This window comes from Psittacula echo, assembly GCF_963264785.1.
Source record: "Psittacula echo genome assembly, chromosome: 1".
NCBI lineage: Eukaryota > Metazoa > Chordata > Aves > Psittaciformes > Psittacidae > Psittacula > Psittacula echo.
Window position 1 is genome coordinate 78478875 of NC_137735.1, and position 23885 is coordinate 78502759.

General features: G+C 43.5%; 1 protein-coding gene across 5 annotated transcripts in view; it reads right to left on the reverse strand.

Moving 5' to 3' along the window:
- ANKRD17 (ankyrin repeat domain 17) overlaps nucleotides 1-20702 on the reverse strand; it is a 91364-nt gene extending 70662 nt beyond the window's left edge. For 3 of the 5 annotated variants that reach the window (XM_080629596.1, XM_080629598.1, XM_080629595.1), the window contains exon 1: nucleotides 20040-20702. In XM_080629596.1, the coding sequence (XP_080485722.1) occupies nucleotides 20040-20405 (366 nt within the window). In that variant the 5' untranslated portion in view covers nucleotides 20406-20702. Of the gene's footprint in view, nucleotides 1-19235; nucleotides 19769-20039 lie in introns of those variants that run through there. The other 2 variants (XM_080629597.1, XM_080629599.1) reach the window with 2 other exon arrangements.
- Between the last annotated feature and the right edge of the window lie 3183 nt (nucleotides 20703-23885).

Consider the following 23885-nt stretch of genomic DNA (forward strand, 5'->3'; position numbering starts at 1 on the left):
AGTTCCCCTTGAGCGTATTTCCTTTGAGCGAATCCAGAGGAGGCCACCAAGATGCTGTGAGGGCTGGAGCACCTCTGCTATGGAGATAGGCTGAGAGAGATGAGCTTGTTCAGCCTGGAGAAGAGAAGGCTCCAGGAAGACCCTAGAGCCATTTCCAGTGCCTAAAGGGGCTGCAAGAAACCTGGAGAGGGGCTTTGGAAAAGGGCCTGTAGGGACAGGACAAGGCAGAATGGCTTTAAGCTGACAGAGGGGAGACTGAGATGAGATCTTCGGAAGAAGTTCTTCCCTGTGAGGGTGGTGAGGCCCTGGCACAGGTTGCCCAGAGAAGCTGTGGCTGCCCCATCCTTGGCAGTGTTCAAGGCCGGGTTGGACACAGGGGCTTGAAGCAACCTGGTCTAGTGGAAGGTGTCTCTGGAGGGAGTTGTAACTGGATGAGCTTTAAGGTCCCTTCCAACCCAAACCAGTCTGTGATTCTATTTATCACCATACTATCCTAACCACTCCTCAAAACTGTTAAGAAATAAAACAAATAAAAAAACAACCAACCAAACAAGCAAAAAAAAAATGGAAAAAAAAAAAAAACCCACCAAAAAAACAAAACACCACCACACCACAAAACACCAATCCTCACCTTAAGCATATCTATGACACAGCCCACAATTCTTCCCATGTCTGGCTTCCTATTACACCAAAACCTCCTAAAAACAACTGACCCATCTTAAGTGCTGCACAACTACTGTGCTTCCAACAACCCCATCCTTTTCAGCTCCACTGCCTGAGGCTAATGCAGGGAGAAATCTAGAATTCCCAAAATAGCCAACAAGATGGTAACAAAGGTACTGACCACTTGAACAATGTTCTCCACAAGGTCTTTTTGAGAACCATCATCATCTCCACACTTCTCTGCTTTACCCAAAACATTAAGTGACAACTGAGACCAAAAACATGTAATTTTACACACTCCTTCAAACACCAGGTGACAGTGGTACCCACTCTGCACATACCAGGTCAGAATCATTGAGCAATCATAATTGCAGCTCTCGAAATATTTTCCATTCTAAAAATACAGCACAATAAATCCTGTCAACCCCACAAAAACCTCCTCTCTCATGAGCACATTTGAGCTGAGCACAAAAGGTTCTAATGGTCAAAGGAATTAAATTCACATTTTCACTTGAAGAAATGCTACTAGTAATCAATTTCTTTTAATTAACATATTAAAAAAAAATACGTTCTAATGCCAACAAATACTCTCTTAACAGCAAGAATATCCTTACCTGGGTTTATAAAGATGACCAGACTGACTACTACCATCACAAAGAGAATTTCTAGTTGATTATCTAGATTTTAGGCACAGCTATGTTCTTTTGATTAAAATTCTTTTCCTTAAACCCCCATTCTACATACCTACCATGAAGTCCCTCATTTTACACAAATTCTGCACCTGCTCAAGCAGTCCATACTATTTTTCCACGTTGGGGAACATCCCAGATTTCACAGGGTTTTAACCAGAATTCATTCTGCTCACACTGTTCATCTTTGACACTGTATAACTTGTCTTGAGCCTGTTTTCGGGGCTTAATATATCCTAAATAATTCATGTCATGGAAGAATTTTTATGCTATTCATGAACTACTTTCCCAGGTTCTGAACTTCACCTCTTTAGCTGGTCAGGTTTCCTTTCAGAGGTACTATAGTAGAAAAGGTAAATCCAGCCATTGCTATTTAGCCAGTTTGGGATGGTTTTTTTAAGTTCTAAACAACATTAAGAAAACCATCTAATGACTTATTCTTATACAACATTAACTCTGAGGACAAGATAACATTTGCCAACATTTACCATAGACTTCAACCCACTTAGGTCTGTCTTAGAAGCACTTGCTGCAGGATCCCATCAAACTTCATCAGGCATGTGTACCTATGGAAGCCAAAGCTCAGCAACCTCCAGTTAGATACTTAAGAAGATTAATAGAAGTCTTAGCTGCCTTGAGGAAAATGAGTCACACAGACTACATTTCACAATCTACTTCCCATAAGAAACTGTTGTCCATGTGCAGAATCACAGGACAGAATTCCACGGCTCCTCTTCAACAGTGCTTTTAGGTCAGAGGTTCTAATATCCTTAGCAGCCCCTTGCAACTGATCTTGCGTACATGCTGCCTAGCCATTAAACACAAGTGTTAGCCCAAGCACAAAGCTACCCCTGCCAACTTGAAGGATTCCTTTATACATAAAAAGCTGCTACCACCTCCCACTTAACACTCATGTCTCAAAAGACTAGTTACTTGGTCTTCCAAGCACTGGAAAGAACTGACACCTCAGAACAGACACAAAAAAAAAAAAAAAAAAAACAAAAAAAAAAAAAAAAACCAACACAACACCAAAACAAACAAACAAAACACAAGGAAAAAGAAACCAAAACCCTAATACACACAACTTAGCACTGAAATTAAAAAAACTTTACATATGACACCACTGAAAACAATTTTCAAATGGAAAGACAGTCTAAAGGACAAAAGGTGCAAACTGAATATCAACATCTTTTCCATTTTCACAGAACAAATGCAAGATTCTCAGGAGAGAAAAAAAAAAAACAGCTCACCTCAAGAGCTGAGCCATTTCCCATCCCATTTGGAAGACCAACAACAAGTTCTGTCTACAGTAACATCCCTTCATTTACAAAACTTGAACCAAAAGAATAAATTCAGAGCTTCTCAAGCTGATGTGCAGCATCAGAAACACTCCAGGGAGTCAGATTCTCTGTGTGAGCAATGAGGGCAGCAACAAATCTTACCAGCTAGATACTCCACTGCAAGCAAGTCACACCCGGCATTGGTTTGTTTTCACACTCAGAAGCTTGATATGCCAACCCCTAGCAAGATACTCTGGTGAAGGCTTTAAGGAAGCACTCGTTTGCCAAATAACTTCACCACTTCACTCGGCACTCCAGAAACATTTATAGCATGAGATATCAAGCTCCAAAGGCCCATCCTAAACACTGCAAGGCCTTCAGTAAAACAGAGGTGTTAATGCAGGTATCCATTCTGTTCCTGCAAGAAAAAGAGGGATCTAAGGGGGAAAACAAACCAACAAAAATATACTTAGATGTCTGTGATTAATTCCTTTCGTATTTCTATTGGGCAATTTTGGGCTTTAAACACAGGTCAGGAAATATATCTTCATGTTCTACACAAGTGAACACAAATCCATTCCTTCATTGTTTTTAAGTCCACCTCTATGAATTACTTGAACTAGCTGTATAGCTAAAGAATGGTATCTTTTTTGAAACATCTCAGCTTCTATCTGAAAGCTTATTACCTTTATTTTCCCTTACTCTGAAGCGCATGATCTAACCAGTACTCATCTACTACTAACCACTACTAAAAAGCAGCCTCTTCTTCTGCACAAGAGGTATCTTCACACAACACAGCTCCCCAAGCCATGTGCATCCATCATGTTTTATTATGGTCCCTCACATTCTGCCAGCCTGAAACACAATAAAGCCCTTATGTTCCCCACACAGAAGGTGAGAGCATAAACATCTGAAGTGCAGCTTCAGGAGACAAACTTAGCACAGCACTGCTTCAAAATGGGGGGGGGGGAAGAGAGAGGAAGTCCTATTTCAAGCTACATTGAAACATGTAAAACCAAAGGGAATCCAGAGACAGTATTCTGTGAAAGCCAGACCAAGACATAAGTACAAACCAATGTTAGTTTCCTCTATGGTGTTTTCCACACAGCACTGGTAGCTAAAACTGAGTGGGAAGCACATGACTTTACTGAAGGAAAGATAAAAGCATTTGCAAGAACGCAGTTCTTCACAGAGAATGAAGCACAGTGGGAAGCTAAAAAACTGTCTGCTGGCTCTTGAGCATTCAAAGAAAATTCTTGGTTCCATCTTCTAGATCCACAAAGGCCACCATGGCTTTTGAACTGGCATTGCTCATATTACATCACCCTGAAACACAAGCATTTCAACAATTGATCCGAGATATATTCTAGCACCCTGAAATGTAAGCATTTGAACAACCAGTTGGACAATTCCCACTCTTATATCACAAAAGCACATTGTTATCTCTTTACAGCTGATCAAGCTGTACTGGTCATGAACCATCCCAAAGCATATGAACACACTTTTTTGTGTGTTTTCAGAGTCACAGAGCTCGGTGTCAAGGTTGGCTTGTTTAAACTGTGTCCCAAGCGGATGCCAACACCTTATTCAGAAGAACCAGGAGGTGTATTCGTTAATGAAAATATAAATCATTTTGAGAAGGAGAAAAAAAATAAAGAGTTGAAAATAGCCCTTCAATATAGTACAAAGCATCACTCAGTTATTCCCTTCAGCACAGCTTTCCCAAGGATTTCTCTCCACAGCAGTAGGCAGACAGTCCTAACAAGATTACCTCAGATACAATCAAAACATTCCCAAGACAGTTAAGACCAAAAAGAAGAGTAGGTTTCCAGCCCAAATCTTGTGACATTCTGGTTTTCTGTTAAGTGTAGCATGCTAACAGGCAAAAATCCCACCACTGTCACAGGGAAGACCTTGAAAACCAAAGCATCTATCACAAAATTTATTTGAATATGCAGAATATGACAGGGTACACTTGCAAAGAGAAGACTGATGTTTCACATGGATTAATATCCATGAAATCAGAAAACTCAATCCACAAAGAGGCAAATTTCATCATTAGAACTTCCAAATGACCAAGCTCCCCCTTCTAACATGAACCAGAAAAACCACAAGATACATGAACAGTTGTTTATATTAATGATGCAAGCAATATTCAGATAGCTTTTTCAAAGGCTGCTTCAAACATGTGTTTGAAGGACCACAGGGGTGAGAAATACAACCATGTCAGCAGCAGAAAAGCAGTAGGTAATGGTAGCAGAGTACCTATAAACTTAATGTCTTAGAGATTCTGTCCCAAGCCTTAGCATTGATACTGAGAGAGGAGTATTATTGCTTAAGTAGTATTACTGCTTAGGTCTTATTATTGCTTAAGTATTACTGTCTATCTTGTGATGCACATGTTATGTACCACAAGAAATCAGCTACAGAATAATCAACAAAGGTCAGGCCAATGTCTTCAGGAGCCGTCACATCCTGAAGAGATAGCTTTTTGTAGTCTGGACTTTATTTATTCCATCTTAGAAATTGTACCAGTGGATCACCAAAACATATAAATGCAACAAAACCCTCTCCAACTAAGTCAGAAGTACTTTCACAAGCAGACACTCCTAATGGTACACACTACTCCAAGTAAATGCACTGGTATTTATCAACCTTCATTAGGAACTACATCCCCCTATGCGTATCACTTTCATCACCCATCGTATCAGTAGCTGGCTTAGGTAACCATTAAGATATTAAACATGTTCTTCTCTGTTACTTGTCATATTAATTTTTTTTTCTAAATATACAAATTTTGTTATACCACAAATGCATGACCTCTACTTCGTAGTTCTTTGCATCAGTCATCACTTGGTGCTTTCTGCAAGGTGCATTAGTTCTATGACAATGGGGGGAAGCCTTAAACCTCCTGTTTGGTCTTCTCTCTCTAGACATTCACCAAACTCCTTACTTTTGATCCTCAGTGATTATGAAAAGGAAAAAAAAAAAAAAAAATCAAGTCAATCCAAAAGCAGATCTCAGGAAAAATCTCAAGTCATGACCCTTATCTGCTGCTCCTATTTTCACATAGTATATTGCTTTCTTTTTCTTTACTTCTTGCAGCAATCACATCTCTGCAGCTACCAGCCTGACTAAATCTCCAGCATCCTCCAGTTAAGTGCTTTAGTGAATTTAAAATAAGTTAAAATCTACTTTCTTCCTTTATTTTTTATTATTGGGGATAAGGGTGCACAGGGATGTTGGGCTTTAACCTGATCAACCTACTGGGGTTAACACATACTTCTATTTCTTTTTATTCCCTTATCCTTATAATTCTGTATCTTTTTAAGGGAATTTCAGACTTCTCTGCCAAAACCTGCCATGAAGCATTCCCGGAGTTTCACAATCACTGGATTATCCCTATTGCCCACCCCTACTATCACACCACCCTTGTTTCAGCTCCATTACCTCCCACAGATAAGGAAACTTCCATAGCAAATCCACATATTTTTCTGCTGTAGCAACTTTTTTTGATTATTCAAGATTATTTCTCACTCAAAACCAAAGCTTTCTCCCAAGACAGATCTTTCCTTTCTGCCCAGCACACTCTTCACTTGGCCTGGGCAGCTGCAAGGCATGCAAGACCCTTCTGCCTCATTCAGTACTTGTCATGCATTTAGTGTTAGTCATTTTAGTCAGCATATAAATCTGGAGAGGCTGAAATTCTCAAGACCTAGGTTGTCCACAGCTCCAAGGAAACTAGTATCTTTCAAAGGTGCTGTACTTAACTACCTTTGGAAGTGCCAAGATAAAACACATCCCAAGTTTTCTTTTACATCAATTTCAAAGACTGCATAAAACTTACGAGGTTTAAAGACTGACCACTAACAGCAGACTAAGATGTTTATGACATGTCTGATGGAATAACGCTGCCCCATTCCCTCCTTAAAAGCATCCTCAGATCTGTTCTCCCTTAACAGAAATACTGTACTAGCGAAATACACCTTGCAGCTCACATGAACTATCAGGTTCAGGTGGGGTCAGGGAACATGATGACTCCACATACAGAAAGCCATTTCCAAATAGGTGTTATCTCCTTCCAATAATAGCTTGGGGATTTCAGATTCACTCTGCATTACTATTACATAGGAGATTCAAAGGTCAGTCAGTCAAGAGTTGTAAGTTCATAGCTTTAAATTCTATTAGCAGCTTCTTATTCTTACACCATCCACCTCTAACCAGAAGGTAGATGCACAACATAAAACTATTTCTGAAATAAGTCTTCATCTATGCTTAAATGAAACTGGCATCTAAACAGTTTTATAGCCTAGCAAGTAAGAAGCACTCCAGCATAGAGGAATCTCATCAGCCAAGAGCCATCCTCCCCAGTAAGTGCTTACATCAGTCCCACTATTCTGTATTTCAATTCCATAAGTCCAATCTATGCATGGAGAAAGGAGGGGGTAAAAAAAACCAATAAAACAAAACAAAACCACCACACCATACCCAAAAACCAGAACACACCTTTACCCATCCATAGCACTGCCCTGAAGGTGAACTAAACAAGAACATCATTAAAAAGCCACTGTGCCAGGATATACTCCTGCAGTTCTGCCTGAGTATCTGTCCATGGTATTTCCTCTCCTATCAGAGGAGGCCCCACATGTTACTGAGGAGGAGCTGCCCAATGCAAATTCAGTGCAACTTCCACAAAGGTGCAGATGTGATACAAAACTGCATAGCATTACCTCATTATTTTAAGAGGGTTTTTCAACAGAAGTCCAAGATTACTGGCACCCATTTTTGTCTAAGGGGAGCTTTATATAAGAGACCTTCCTTAAAGTTCTCACTTTAAGTAGTCTGTTTTCACAGGGCAATGCTTTGTTCCAAGCCTTTAATCCAAGAACTTTGAACAACTAAAGAGATCTGGTTTGGGGCTAAACACAAGTAAGATGGGCAACATGGGATAGAAAGGATCCTTCTTCAAACAAATTTATATACGTATTCCTCTCTCATTCCACATGTGACATATCAGCAACAGGAAAGCCAGGTATAATATAAGTAGACTGTGAATAGCCTCTAAACTGAGTAATGATGGCACATGTAGGAGCCACATACAGTCCAAAAACACTCATACTAACACATCTTAAATTCCAAGATCTGTACTAATCCAAGATATGTACTTAAATCATCACATAATAAAGCGAACAAGATCAAAACCATCCTCATTTAACATATGCTCTATCCATGCACTCTATTTGATGCTCCTGCTTTGGGAGGAGTTGCTTTTTAGTTTTACCCAGTTAATAACGGTATACAGGCTCCCTAATATAGATGCCTTCTCTTATACCTGCTGTAACACAATATATTTTAAGCAATTTTGGCTTTGCACTCTCAAAACAACCAACACATGCACCTGTGCAAAACCTTGCCCCCTCCACTGATATTTCAATCAAATCAGAGCCTAAAGGAATTATTTTACTTTGACAACATTTAATAAGTGCATTGGAAATTTAAAAAAAAAAAAAAAAAGTAATTTAATACTTTCAGCAATTGATTTTTGTAACAAATATTCTGTCCACAGCCTGGATGTATTTCTATTAACAACTTTTCCAGGGTTGGAAAGACTGCATGCTCTGCAATGCCCAACTCTGGATTACAATGAAAAGCACCGCCAAAGATGATGCCTTTCTCAAAAAGCATTCATTTAAGATGTAAAAGAATAGGGGGTTCGGATTCAGTGGACTACCGCCAATCCTACCCTCAAGTCTAACTCACTGAAGGCAATGCTTACCAAGTGGTACTACTTCACACACTTCTTCAAAACCAGTAACGCTGATGAAGTTACTGGAGGCAAAGACATCTGCAACCTAACCATGGTTTTGGCCAGACATTTACCTAACTGAACAATGCTGGTACAGAGCAGCACACACCGCTCCAAAACACACGAGGGATTAGCATCTGTATCAACTTTCATAACAAACACAGCACTTGGCAGAGCTGTTCCACCAATGCTCAGCTATACATGAAAGAGTTGAACAAGGCAGTGTCCTGAGTTGATGCAACACCTCAGTTCCAGACTCAAAAGAAAGACCAATGGAACAAAAGATCCACACAGCTCTCTTCCTCCTTGTCCCTCTGTACCCACTGTACCCTTCTGGCCAGTGACCTGCTGTAGTGGTAACTGGTGAAACACCACCAGCCTAAAGGCACAACAGAGAAGAACTTGGAAGAAGAGATTCCCCCTCTCAGCAGAGATAAGCTGTTAGATCAAGTAATCACACTAGGTCATCCCAAATATGTCTGCAGAACCCAACTTCAGCACACATACTAGTGCATCTCCAAGAATCCACCTCAACCAGGAGCCACAAGCACACCTTCTTAGCTGGGAGCCATGAGCACACGTATCACAGTATCACAGTACGTTAGAGACTGGAAGGGACCTCAAAAGATCATCTAGTCCAATCCCCCTGCCAGAGCAGGAACACCTAAATAAGGTTACATAGGAATGTGTCCAGGCAGGTTTTGAATGTCTCCAGAGAAGGAGACTCCACAACCTCCCTGGGCAGCCTGTTCCAGTGTTCTGTCACCCTCACTGAGAAGAAGTTTCTTCTCAAGTTTAAGTGGAACCTCTTGTGTTTCAGTTTGTACCCATTACCCCTTGTCCTATCATTGTTTGCCACTAAGAAGAGCCTGGCTCCATCCTTGTGACACTCCCCCTTTATATATTTATATACACTAATAAGGTCACCCCTCAGTCTCCTCTTCTCCAAACTATAGAGACCCAGCTCCCTCAGCCTTTCCTCATAAGGGAGATGCTCCACTCCCTTAATCATCTTAGTTGCCCTGCGCTGGACTCTCTCCAGCAGGTCCCTGGCCTTCTTGAACTGAGGGGCCCAGAACTGGACACAATATTCCAGATGCGGTCTCACCAGGGCAGAGTAGAGGGGAAGGAGGACCTCTCTTGACCTACTGACCACCCCCATTCTAATACACCCCAGGGTGATTTTACACAGAAGTATAAAAATTCCCCCCCCCCTCTCTCCTAGGCTTCGCAAAAGCCCTTTAGCCAAGTTTGGCACATACAGTTTGGCACTATATTTATCACTGAGAAGTTCCTTTATCAAGCCAATGCTTCACCAAAATACCAGCATGCTGTTATGCCAACTTTCACTTCTATTAGCAATGGAGATGGACAGAAGGCATATGTTCATCTATCTATCAAACTGCTACATTGAGAGCTCTCTCTCTTTAAACTAGCTTAGATATTTGTGTTACAACTGCCACACTGATCACAATTGTGCTTTGTGACTACTTCATGCTTGTCAGCGTGCAAAGTGATTGCTTTCCTGCACCGCACTAAACAATGATACTCCAAAGCATGTTAACATTTTTAGATAGCACTGCTTCATTATTCCTCTCTTTCTCCCCATCCCTAACACACTCTCAAGAACCTTAACAAATAGAGGCAGAAAACCATCAGTGCTGATTTTATCTCAAGAAGCTTTTGAGTTTTCAAGCTGCACAAAAGAATATTTCTCTGAAATCTGTCTTTTCAGGCCAGTGCCAGCCACACTGAAATGGAAGATCCAAAGGAAGTGTCAGTACCTTGCTCTAACACAAGAATTCTCATATCTGTACCATTCTTAACAATTCAAATCCTCAAAGACAATGCAAGTGTTACTTTGACAGCCATCTAAATGAATGGTTCCACCAAAAACCCTGCCCAAGTTCCTGGCTCTTTGCTGTTTCAGCACAAGCGCTCCTGACACTGCCAACAGACAGGATCAAGGAACCCATCAACTGTAAACACCCTTCTTCTGTTGCTGAGTTCTTTCAACAAGGTCATTTCCGAAATGGCTGGAAGGAGCACTGAATGCCTCTCTTTTTGTTCTTTCTTGGCAGCAGCAGCATGCTCACTGCAACCTTCCTACGAGCCCAACTCCTCTGACTGCAGTGGGATCAGCTCCCACATCACAGAGGCTGAACACCACACCAAGCACTTGAGAAAAAAAAGCTAAGCCACATCATGACTTTACACACTAAACTTCATTAAAGCATTGTTCACCATTCTGTGGAGGAGAACAATTCACACCTGCAGAACAGCATAAAAAGGAAAATTCCACTGGCAAAGCATTTCAGGACAAGGCTGAACAAAAGGGAAGAAATACCTGAAGTTTTGAAATGGTAAAGCTCCAGGACAGGAAAACATGTGAGTCACCAGATACCTGCCAGACAGAGATGTACTGGGGACCTCCAGCTTCTCCTTAAAGAAAGGGTTTCGTTCTATTCTGGTGTGTGGGAAGAACTGGGAGTATGACAAGGACCTTCCTCCTCCTATCTCTGAATCACTCCCTGCCCTAGAGAGAGCTTTCAGATGCTCCCCTTCTGCTGAGGCAACAATCCACAAAACACCTCCTGTGAAAAGGGACAGATGTCCAGGCTCAGAAACAATCCTTCCTGCTTTATTTGGGCAAGGGGAAATAAATCTGAGCTCAAAAATGAGGTAGCCTCTGCAGAAAGCAGTCATACTATGGTGTTAAAGATGCCTTTAATTTTACCCTAAGAAAGAGAAGAAAAAAAAAAAAAGAAAAAAAGAAGCCAGACACTAAACTTTCTGACTGTTCCAAGTACAAGTTGAGGAGAATGGAGGTCAAAACCCCAAAGTGATATTCTAAATAGTGATGTTTCATCAGACTTAATACTCCAAACTTCTTTCTAGCATCTGGACAGCTGTATATTTGAATACATTACCCATTCCTGATGCTTAACACCACAAAAACCTAACATACTGGGGTGGGGCAGGGAAAAAAAAATAAAATCAAGGTTTATTTCAGCTCATTTCCTAGTAAATACCATTATCCTCCAAAGACTTCAGGATTCAGCTAAAATATAGCAGAGGAAAGACACTTGCACATCAAACACTAGTAATTTGAGTTTATCAAAAACTGCTTTGGGTAATGCCAAACAAAGTCATCCTAATTACAACATTCAGCCTAAAAGAAAATACTGCAAGCACAAAGAAAGATACACTTGGTTTTCTAGATGATTTTTAGCCTGGTATACAACTATTACCTAATGGGAAAAGAAGGTGACACAACAGGTTAGTAATAACCTCCACACAGCTTTAGCTTTTCAGATAGTTGCCAGTTTAAGATTGCATATGGGGGGAAAATGTGGCTGAAAACATCTGGAATACTGAGATAACCTCTCTGAGTATCAGTTAACACTTAGTGAACACAGAGAGGAAATACTGCCCTGCATTAGTCAACCATGGGAGGTTTTTTTTCCAAACATTCCTGTTGACACAGCACAGGACACTTTATATGCACTGGTAAGGCTAACCACAAGTCAAGGAAGACCTTTTTTCCTTAAGCAGAGGTGTTAAATGACCTTACCCAAACAATATGCCTTCCCCATTCACAGTTATTGATGTGACAAAGAAGTCCCATGTAGTACAGAAGCTCTTCAGATACAGCACATATTCAACTTCTTATTTCAACTTAGTCACCTAAAATGCCATACCATCAAGAAACCAAAAGCACATCATTGCAGGGGGAAGGATTAAAAAAAAAAAAAAAAAAAAAGCAGCACAACATCCGCCAAGGCAGCCAGAGATTCTGCTCAAATTGCCTAAAGCACTAATACCAAATGTGTATTCTTTTTAAGTTAGAAGGGCTTGTTCTTTCAACACCAGAAACTAAGCTTTGTTATCCTGGATCTGCAGCATTGATTCTCCAACTCCTAAACCAAATTTCCCAATCAGCTATACCCTAAATAAGCACAAATAGTTCTGGTTTTAAAACACAGCTAGAGGAAAAAGCCAAACATGCATAATCCCATTTGCCTTCAAAGCCAGAAGATAAGGAAATTCTCTCAGCTATATCTCTTTCAGAGACATCATTCTCTTTAAAGGACTAAATTACTAGCTTAAAATACGCAGTATTTGGCTCCAGCCTGCTCACAGGAATGATGTTTATAAGGACATTTCCTGAAGGAATAGCTGAGGAAGTAAACAAATTCACATGGTGCTAGCTCACCTAGCTCCACCTTCTTCAAGATGTCATCTTATGCAAAGGGCTTATTTTTAAACCCTGATATTCACTAATAACTTCAATTGAATAGAGCAGACAAAAAACAAACAAACAAACAAACAAAAAATCACACACAAAAAAAAAAAACCCACCCCAAAAAAACCAACTTTAAGGTCTTTTAAAAATTATGCACTAGGTTTGACCAGACACCATTGATGAGCTCTGCATCCTTAGATCTTTGCCATGCACATAAAAGACACTGGTTTATCTTTGCTTACCACCTCAGCCAGTTAACAGAACACTCAACCTCCTACCCAGCCCATGAACTCTGGTAACACAGTATGTGGGGGCATATGCTAGTCATCATCTACAGGACGATGCCAGAAGCAATTAAAAGGTTCTTAGCAGGAAATGGCAAAGCCACTCGAATCATTACTGCAGTTTTCCAAGCTGATTTTGCTGAAACCCAGACCTGGGAACAATAATGAAAGGTTGTTAAACATTTTCAGCTACTGCTTCCTGGGGTCAGTTACAGCCAATTCCACTGTTGTGAAACCTGGCTGAGGGCCCCAAACACAAGAGGAGGCCACCAAGATGCTGTGAGGGGCTGAAACACCTCTGCTATGGAGACAGGCTGAGAGAGCTGGGCTGGTTCAGCCTGGAGAACAGAAGGTTCTGGGGAGAACTCAGAGCAGCTTCCAGTGCCTAAAGGGACTACAAGAAACCTGGAGAGGGGCTTTGGACAAGGCCCTGTAGGGACAGGACAAGGGGAAATGGCTTTAACCTGACAGAGGGGAGATTGAGATGAGATGTTAGGAAGCAGTTCTTCCCTGTGAGGGTGGTGAGGCTCTGGCATAGGTTCCTCAGAGAAGATGAGGCTGTGTGGCAGTGTTCAATGGCAGGTTGGACAGCGCTTGCAGTAACCTGCTCTAGTGAAAGGTGCCCCTGCCTGTGGTAGAGAGCTGGAAGTGGATGAACTTTAAGGTCCCTTCCAACCCAATCTGTAATTCTATGATTCACCCAAGAGCCTCATCAGTCCTGTTCCTTCAGGGATTTTTGAGAACACACTTTACGTCCTTCCAGGCAATTTCAAGTTCTGCTCCTCTTCAAAAGCAATTACTGGATGCTCTTGCCAGTTCTATTACATCATACTTACCATATCCCTCATGAAAAATAAAACCAAGATCTCACCCACAGCACCAATCCAATTAAAATATTTTCTCCGATATTGGGCTTTGTGTTGGGAGCACGTAACATAGAGGTGAGAACTGGCATTTCTCAAGTATCATGACAAGATTCTTCCTAGAGATGGAGTAGTCTGTACCATGGACCCTACTGTGGCTCACCTGTTTTTTTAGCCACATCAGTTCAATTGAGGAATCACAGAATGGTTTGGGTTAGAAGAGACATCATTACATTAAAGATCACCTGGGGAATTACAGACCAGTCAGTCTCACCTCTGTGCCTGGCAAACTCTTGGAGCAGATTCTCCTGGAAGACATGCTGAGGCACATGAAAAACAAGGAGGTGGTTGGTAACAGCCAGCATGGCTTCACTAAGGGGAAATCCTGCCTGACCAATTTGGTCACCTTCTATGATGGGGCTACGAAACTGATGGACAGCGGCAGAGCAGTTGACATCATCTACCTGGACTCGTGCAAAGCATTTGACACTGTCCCACATGACATCCTTGTCTCTAAGTTGGAGAGACATCAATTTGATGGGTGGACCACTCGGTGGATAAAGAACTGGCTGGATGGCCGCACGCAAAGAGTTGTGGTCAATGGCTCAATGTCCAGCTGGAGACCGGTAACGAGTGGTGTCCCTCAGGGATCGGTGTTGGGACCGGTATTGTTTAACATCTTTGTCGGTGACATGGACAGTGGGATTGAGTGCGCCCTCAGCAAGTTTGCCAATGACACCAAGCTGTTGTGGTTCGGTTGATATGCCGGAGGGAAGGGATGCCATCCAGAGGGACCTTGACACGCTTGTGAGGTGGGCAGATGCCAACCTGATGAAGTTTAACCATGCCAAGTGCAAGGTCCTACACCTGGGTCACAGCAATCCCAGGCACAGCTACAGGTTGGGCAGAGAAGAGATTCAGAGCAGCCCTGCGCAGAAGGACTTGGGGGTGTTGGTCGATGAGAAAATGAACATGAGCTGGCAGTGTGCACTCGCAGCCCAGAAAGCCAACTGTATCCTGGGCTGCATCAAAAGGAGAGTGACCAGCAGGTCAAAGGAGGTGATCCTGTCCCTCTACTCTGCTCTCATGAGACCTCACTTGGAGTATTGTGTGCAGTTCTGGTGTCCTCAACATAAAAAGGACATGGAACTGTTGGAGCAAGTCCAGAGGAGGGCCACGAGGATGATCAGGGGATTGGAGCACCTCCCGTATGGAGACAGGCTGAGAAAGTTGGGGCTGTTCAGCCTGGAGAAGAGAAGGCTGCATGGAGACCTCAGAGCAGCCTTCCAGTATCTGAAGGGGGCCTACAGGAATGCTATGGATGGACTCTTCATCAGGGACTGTAGTGACAGGACAAGGGGTAATGGGTTCAAACTTAAACAGGGGAAGTTTAGATTGGATATAAGGAAGAAATTCTTTACTGAGAGGGTGGTGAGGCACTGGAATGGGTTGCCCAGGGAGGTTGTGAATGCTCCATCCTTGGCGGTGTTCAAGGCCAGGTTGGATGAGGCCTTGGGTGACATGGTTTAGTGTGGGGTGTCCCTGCCCATGGCAGGGGGGCTGGAACTAGATGATCTCAAGGTCCTTTCCAACCCTAACTATTCTATTATTCTATGATTCTATCATCTAGCTCCAACCCCCTGCCATGGGCAGGATGTGAGGTAACTTGCTAGACCAAGCTACATGTTACAGTAACTATACTGATGACGAAAATGCCCAAACCACCTTAGGTCTTACAGAAGTTCGGGGGGGTTATATTTTTTTTTTTATTTTTTTTTTTTTTTTTTTTTTGTTTAAAGGGATCTCACTATTATTTTTCTCTTTTGAAGGCAAGAAACAAACTGGTAGAGGCAAAAAACTGTCCAAGTAGGGAGAAAGAAAACATAAACAGTGTACTTACATAAACAGCATACCTACAGCATAAACAACCTGGCAGTATACAAGACTGAAGTGTCCATCAGGGTGGCACATGCTACAGGGACAGAGCCGAACTATTTGCAGGTTCAGTCATGTATTTGAAGACACAAGGAGATGAAAGCAATAGCACACAGAACATACCATAACATGGTCAAGGGAGACATACTGGCTCTTCAGCAGCCCTACAGAATCCACGAGCTTTAGTCCTGAATTCTAATTAAAACAGTTAGGATTAAAAGAAGTAATTTGTAAAATAAATTCTGTGTTCCAAATCAACACTTAAGCTGTTAAAGCCTTCCACAATTTAAGTACTACAACCATGTGTCTGTGATGCTCTTGAAATCACAGCAGTAAGCCCAAGTTTGTGGATTAACACCTTACATGTGAAGCTGAAGAGGTTAAAAGTAGTTTCTTCTGCATTAAGAAATTCTAGAGAACTGGTTGCTGTTTTATTTATTTCTTACTAGTCAGTTCCATTACTAATTCAATTGCAGCTGAGAAAATAAAAACTTTTATTTACAGCACCTAGGAGGACCAAGTAAAAACAAGAACACATAAGAAACAGCCAGAACATCTCAAAACCATCCTTTACACAGGGCAGCACTTTCAGGTATAGTTAATGTGACTGAATATTATGCAGATCTAATCATCATGAGACTTTTTGCTTAAGGGAAAAATTGAACTTAGGAACTCTTAAAATGGATACTGTATTAGGAAAAGCAATTATAAACTTCACTGCCAGCAGCAAACATCCCACAGGTTCAATGACTTGATATAAGCTTGTAAGCAGTTTTTATAATACAATTAAACCTTTCTGTGCTTAATAAGAGAAGCCCTAATGCACTCCTGACATCAGATTTTTGAGTAGCAACTTGCTCATTTTTTGTACTATTTCACTATTTATTCAAGACTAATGTTGAACAAAATAAGAACACTTCCAAGATAACTGCCTATCTGTATTTATCTGAGCCTGTTGAAAGGAACTGCTAAACCATGTTTTCAAACAAAAAGGGAAACATTAGTTTCCAAACCCTAATAACATCCTCAAGCTTCCCATTTTATGTCAGCTTTCATTTGTCTTATCTGCAGAGATGTCCCTTCACCTCACCCTTCAACATCTAACATGTAAACTGACTAAATTTTCCCTATGTGCCCCTGGACCTATCCAGCTTTTGCCTGAACACACACTCCCTGTGAGCTATCACCTGACAGAAGGGGCACTTAAACAGGCACAAAGTCCTATTTAACAACTGTACAGCTCTTCGAGCAGTTGAAAAGGCTGCTTCTATGGAAACTGAACGTGATCCTTCATAAACTGAGGTCACAATTCAGCCAGGAAGCATGCAAGCAGACCTTCCCAGTATCTAACTTCTACTTTAAGATCCCTCTTCCTGCAAACTGAAAAGATTCACCATTTTTTTAATCAACTGGTGGTCAGGGAAAAGGCAATTTCCCATTTACAGACAATACCAGACCACACTACCTAGAATCCAGCGATTTGCTGGAATTCCCAAAAGCAACCTTGGAGGTTTCCATGAACACTGTAGTAGGAGCTCATTAAGCTGTTGGTACGAAATTTCAATTCAACTTCACCCAGCACCTATGCCTCCACATTGAGATCTAAGGTGAAAATGTCTGATTGCAACTTTTTATTCCATTCCATCAGCTCAGCAACAACTGAGCCAAACCATGTCGTTCCACTCATGGGAGTTTTGTCATTTAGTACCTGCCAGGTTTCCCATTATAACTCCTTGGACTTGTTGCTACTGTCCTTCTGATTTTTAGAAGCTGTCTCATTAGTAGTCAAATCAAGAAGTACCATGCTTCAGAGGCTAGAGAAGCCTTAACATATTCTGCATAGGAAAGGCAAAAAACTTAAGACAAACTGTCTTAAGTTTATAGAGATAATGAACAGAAGGGCTTGTAGGGAACACCGTCTTTTGCAGTGTTTCCACAACAGTTTCCATTTACAGCTAAACCATAAACTTGGATTACTTTGTGTTTTTTCATTTTAAGTGTCTTCCAGACTGCCCATGGTCAGAAGACCACAATCTAACTGCTGAAAGCCACACAATCTATTCTCTTCTCAACTACGTCTGAACTAAACAAAATTTTAATCCCAAACAAAAATCCCATGGTAACTTTTTTTTTTTTAACTTAAAGCTTCTGAAAAGCCAAAATTAAGCATCAGGTTGCTTTCAGACAAGCAAAACTCCCTTTCCCTGAGAACACTCACAACATATTTCCTCCCCACAAGCTGCTGGGAACTACTTTGATGTTAGATCCTCTGCTCCATTAATCAGGCCTTCCTCCTGTTTGCATTCCCAAAAACTGTGATTTCAGCTGTGCCTGTCCTACAAGCTGTATTATCTCATCTTGGAGTCACGGGGAGAAAGACTACAACAGTCTTTTGCAAGCACCCTGAATATCAGGAAAAGGAATTGTTACAAATTAAGCAGGTATGTGACAGAATGTACACTATCCTGAACTTACTGAACTAAGTACTATTACTTTTTTTATCGTTTACCAGCCCCTGGTTAGTATTTAATCCCAAACCACCCAGACTGGGAAAGCCTTCACTTACTATGAAAACCATCAGGGAAGCTTCCAGATGTAAAACTGCCTTCCTAACCACTGGTATCTACAGTATGTGTCCTTCTGTCAGAGAATGGCGAAGCATTCTTCTGCTGTTCGTGGTAGTTTAATGTCCATTTGCCTTTTTTAACTCTCTGCATGTCTTCTCATGAAGGTTTGTGTTGCCATTACACACAACTCACCTCAGTGCTTAACTATCAACCCATACACCTGCAGTCATTAAAAGGCCTTCATCCCTTTATCACATGCTCAAGAGAGTAAGAGAGTTCTTCAGATACCTGCAGGACTGCTAGACAGCACAGCTCAGCACATGACCATAGCTGCCTATCTTAACTTTTAAAACCCCAAAACTTCTATCTACACAAGGATATCCACTTTTAAAAATTAACACTAGAGAAACAAAATGCCAAGGGTAATTACTTGTTAACTGCACACTCACTGTGTGCACTTTACCTCAAAGAAGTTGGATAAAATGTTTCCTGTACCAACTCCTGCAGAAATAAAATGCAGAGTGGTCCCTAATCATTCAAAAACCTATCACCATCTCAGCCCAGCCATGCCTTAAACCTATCAGACTCTTCCTTCGCCTTCTTCCTGCTCATTTTAATTTCTAACACAAAAGTAGATATATCACTTAAAAAGTGATATAAGGAAAGTTCAGAACAACAGCTTACAAACCTAAGGTGGACTTTTTTGAGGACATTATAAAAAAAAAACCAAACCAAACATAAAAACAAAACAAACAACCCACTCAAAATAGAGAAAAAAACCCCAAGTGCACATTCAGCTTTGAAGGTTACAGAATTAAAGCTACTATGCAAAGCAGCTCTGTGTGACTATACATCAGGAAGAGAGCTTCTAGTTTTGCCTGGCCTTTTCCAGCAATACCTACCTGAAAAACGTAATGTTAAACGAAAACAACGTAATAATGCTTCCTTGTACGTGGTTCAACACTGCATAGGAATGGTGGGTGCTATCAGGTTTGAAGCGTGCACAGGATGAGAGTAAAGCGCCCAGAGCTCTTCAGCAGCCTTCAGCTGCACGTCCAACTTCTTTTCCTCAGGATGACCTATTCCCAAACCCAGGAGCACAAGCGTGTCTAGCAATGTGCCCAGAGCTCCAGCCTCTCTCCAACACCTCGCCCCGGCATACCAGCACCATTTCCACCATTACACTCTCCTGCTCCGATACAAATCGTGGCAACCGCACACGGAGACACCACACAAGGGGTCGAGGGGCACTTGCAACGCTTCGGACGCCTTTCCCTCCAGCAACGCCCCATATACCCAAAACCACAGGGCAAGCTGGAGAGCGGGTGACGCTCCAGGAGGTCCGCCAGCCCTCCCCAATCCCGGGCACACCGGTGGGTGGAAGGGAGTGAGAAGGGAGGAAGAGAAAGAAGGCGGTCAGAGCACGGCCTCCCCCCACCGCAATACTCGTCCCGCCGTGCGCAGGTCCCTAGGCCCGCCCCGCCACGAGGCCGCTCCGGTGCTGCCCCCTTCCTGCCTCCGACGCAGGGCCTCGCGGAGACCAGGGAAGCTGGAGTATGCAGCAATGATAGAATGGGAGCAATAGGGCCTACCCCCGCCACCGGGACCCCCACCCCGGTCACTGTCCCCTTCATCGGCCCCACAGCCCCCCCACCCCTTTTCTCTCCCCTCCCTGCGGGACCTCGTCTCGCCCGCCCCCGTGGTACCTCAGAGACCTCCTCTTCTTCCTCTTCCTCGTCGTCCTCCTCGTCTTCCTCCTCCTCACTACCGTTGTTGCTGCTCTCGCTGCCGCCGCCGCTGCTTTCGCTGCTGCTGGCCGCCCGGCCCGCCCGGCCACTCCGCTTCGCCTTCGCCGGCACCTTCTTCTTCAGCAGCAGGTCGCACACTCGCACCAGCCCCATCGGCGCAGCCGCCGCCGCCGCCCCGGCCGAGCACGACGGTGAGGTACCGGCGCCGCCGTTCAGCCCCTCCGGGGGACCGGGCCCCGCCGTAGCGCTCCCGGCCTCACCACCGTCACCACCTCCTTCGGTCGCCGCCACCACAACCGTCGCCGAGCCGGCCGCCTTCTCCATAGCCGCCGATCCGCCTCGCTCAGGTTCCGGTAAGGAAAGGGGAGGAGAAGAAGGAGGAGGCTCCGGGAGCCGCCGCCGCTGTCTCGGTCACCTCTAGGGCCGGCGCCGCACCACCTCTCGCGATACTTGTCGTCTTTGCCGTAGTTGCCGTTGTTGCCGCCGCTGCCGCCTTCAGCAGCGGCGGCGGCGGGCACCACTCCCGCCGCAAAAGCCGACGCCGCCACGCCCGGTCTGGGCTAGGGCCCCACCGTCCCTCGCCGCACCCGCTCCGCCGCGGCGACCTCTTCTGTGCGTGCCTCAATCACCACGCCGGAAGCGCCCTCAGCGTCATCATCCGCCGCTGCGCGCCCACTTCCCTCCTCGGCTGACCCGGCTCCGCCCCGCAGCTGAGGTAACCGCGGTTCTCCGCTGCATGGCGTTTGGTGCTTCACACCCGTCTGAGGCAGAAAGCGGTTTGATGAGACTGGGGTTAGCCTTGAGTCACTTCGTCAGGCTAAAAATACCGGGAGAGCGGTAAGGCTGGTCCTTGTAAGGTTGTGGGGCAGCTCTCCCTCCCCGGCTGTCTACAAGTACACTTGGCTCTGAAGAGTGCTAGCCACAAGTGATGTTCTCCTCAGACAGTGCACAGCGCATTCGGAGCCACCTCCTCAGCCCTTTTTTAAAAAGAAGTTGGTGGAGTATTATTAAAAAAGTAGGAAATGCCAGGATGCCCATGTCACTTTGGCCATGAGCTCTGTGTCAGTTAATCCCTTTTCCTACGTCTGGCTAGGACTTTCATCTGTAGTAATAATGTTCGCCTGTTTATTTGTGTACAAAACTGCTGCCTCCACCAATGTGGGTCAGGTCCTACAGTAACAGAAGTTGTGGCAGTTAACTACAGACAATCAATGCATGCTCACTGAAGGAACTGTCATAGGTTTTTTTCCCCTTAAATGGGATGGGAATCAAGGAAAAGGTTTTTAACCACAGAAATTCATGACTGTAAGGAGTGTTAATAGCTCCAATGCACTGAAACGCTACAAATGTGTTAGTGTTTCAAGCCAATAGTGTCCATTGCAGTTATATTTTGCAGAAATGCAAAGAGCTTGTTGTTACTTGGTTACTTTATTCCTAAGTGTTGTCTGTATGCTTATTTGGGTAGCATTGGAAAGCATGAGCCATGTCTGCAGCACCTCTGAAATGAAACGCTGCTTTTAAAAACAAATCTCAAAGCACCAACGCTCATCAGAAAAGCAAGTCTGCACAGTTTCCTCCCCAAATCTTTATGTTCCTTACATCCTACCTAAACCTACATCTTTTTACAGGCCTCTAAGTCCTTAATAAAAGGACTGTTAGTGTGACAGCACTTCTAATAAGTTACTGTATTTCTAAGTCATCCAGCTACAACTCTAGTTCTTAACCTCTAATCTTCAGGTGTAAGGTCTAAGCTGAACAATACCTTTATAAACACCTCCGTAGATGACACTTTGATGTGATCCGAGGAATAAACTGGATGTTCCAGCTACCTACCACTTCCTGGTATGACTGTAAAAAATTATGCAAGATTGGCAAGAATAATCCCTTTGTCGTCCTTTGCTGAATGCATTGTTTTTTACTGATTTACGTAGAGACACGAGCACAAATGGTTTATTTGTTACTCACTGCAATCCCAGGAAGCAGAAAACGGAGTTGTAAGTGAATACAGGTAACCTCAGCCTTACCACCTGATATTCATGATGCGCACATGAAAAGATGTCACTTTTTTCAAGCGATAAGTGTGGAAAAGTGGCCTTGTCTTCATCGCTTGACCCGAGAGGTGCCTGACTTCTGTGAACATGTCCTGGGTTCAGCTTAAACCACAACAGAACAAAACACGTCTTAGATTCCTGTGGCTGTACAAGCAGCCCAGCAGAGGAATAGCCCATCCAAATGCCCCAAATTCACCTGCTTGGGTTCAGGAAGGGTGGTGGCAGGGCTGTATTTTACCCTTTGAACTATTAGCAAGGAGTTGCCCTCCCTTTCTGGTGCAGCACCAGGCTGGAAAATGGCAGCGAAGGTCCGATCCGGCACTGAGTTGATAGAGGCCAAGTAGGGCTGCAGTGACTCTCAGTCCCATTGTGTTTTAATACTGGGCTGCAACATTTGCTTGTTACTTCAGATATCCATTTAAGTTGCTAGGCTTGGGAATGGTATTTTGAGCCACCCAGTCCAGTTTGAATGAAAGCAACTGTGTTACGTTATCACTCTGCATTTTTTTCTCAGCCTTGAATCGATGGAGTAGTTACAAAAGAGAGCTTCTGTTGGCACGGGCAGCGTGGCCTATCTGAGGGTGTTTGTTCAGTTTCTTTTATGATGGTGACCTCTGTTCTGATCAAAGAGTTGCTCCTTCTAATCTTGCAGCATAAAGCAAGTAGTTTCCCTCTGGTTTTATGACATAGAGTTTATACCTGCTCTCCCTACCACCAGTTGGAGCCTTTTGTGAGTGCAACAGCAACCAAAGCACTTGCAGCCTTTAGAGAAACTTAGTATTAGATTCAAGCTTTGGCTTTGTCATGGCAAAAGCTGCCAGCAGAAGTCAGCTTTCAATCCTGGGATGGTCTGAACAACTTGGGAAGGTACGAAACGTCTCCAGGTTGCGTAACAGCGCTTTGTATTTACAGATATATAGAATCATAGAACAGTTAGGGTTGGAAAGGACCTTCAGATCATCTAGTTCCAACCTGCCTGCCATGGGCAGGAACACCACACACTAAACTGTGTCACCCAAGACTCCATCCAATCTGGCCGTAAAACACTGCCAGGGATGGAGCATTCACAGCATCCTTGGGCAACCTGTTCTAGTGCCTCACCACCCTCGCAGTAAAGAAATTCTTCCTTATATCTAACCTGAACTTCCCATCTTTACGTTTAAACCCATTACCCGTTGTCGTGTTGCTGTACTCCCTAATGAAAAGTCCCTCTCCAGCATCCTTGTAGGCCCTCTTCAGATACTGGAAGGCTGCTCTGCAGCTTCTCTTCTCCAGGCTGAACAGCCCTGGTTTTGGCAGCCTATCTTCATACGAGAGGTGCCCCAGCCCCTGGTCATCCCTGTGGCCTCCTCTGGTCTTGCTCCAACGGCTCTATGGCCTTCTTATGTTGAGGACACCAGAACTGTACACAATGATCCAAGTGGGGTCTCAAGAGAGCAGAGTAGAGAGGCAGGATCACCTCCCTCGACCTGCTGGTCACGCTTCTTTTGATGCAGCCCAGGATATGGTTGGCTTTCTGGGCTGCAAGCGCACGCTGCTGGCTAATGTTACTTTTCTCATCATATATCTTGCAGACACCCTGATAATCATGAAGACAGGCTAATAATGGAAGAGTAAATAATCAAAAGTTTTTTAATGTATCCTGATTTACCTATGGGTGTGCTGCTGATACAGCTCTTAGGGAATGGATTGCATAGCAATGGGAAGGCAGCATAGGCCCCCATCAGGGAAGTAGTAACTAACAAATACATTT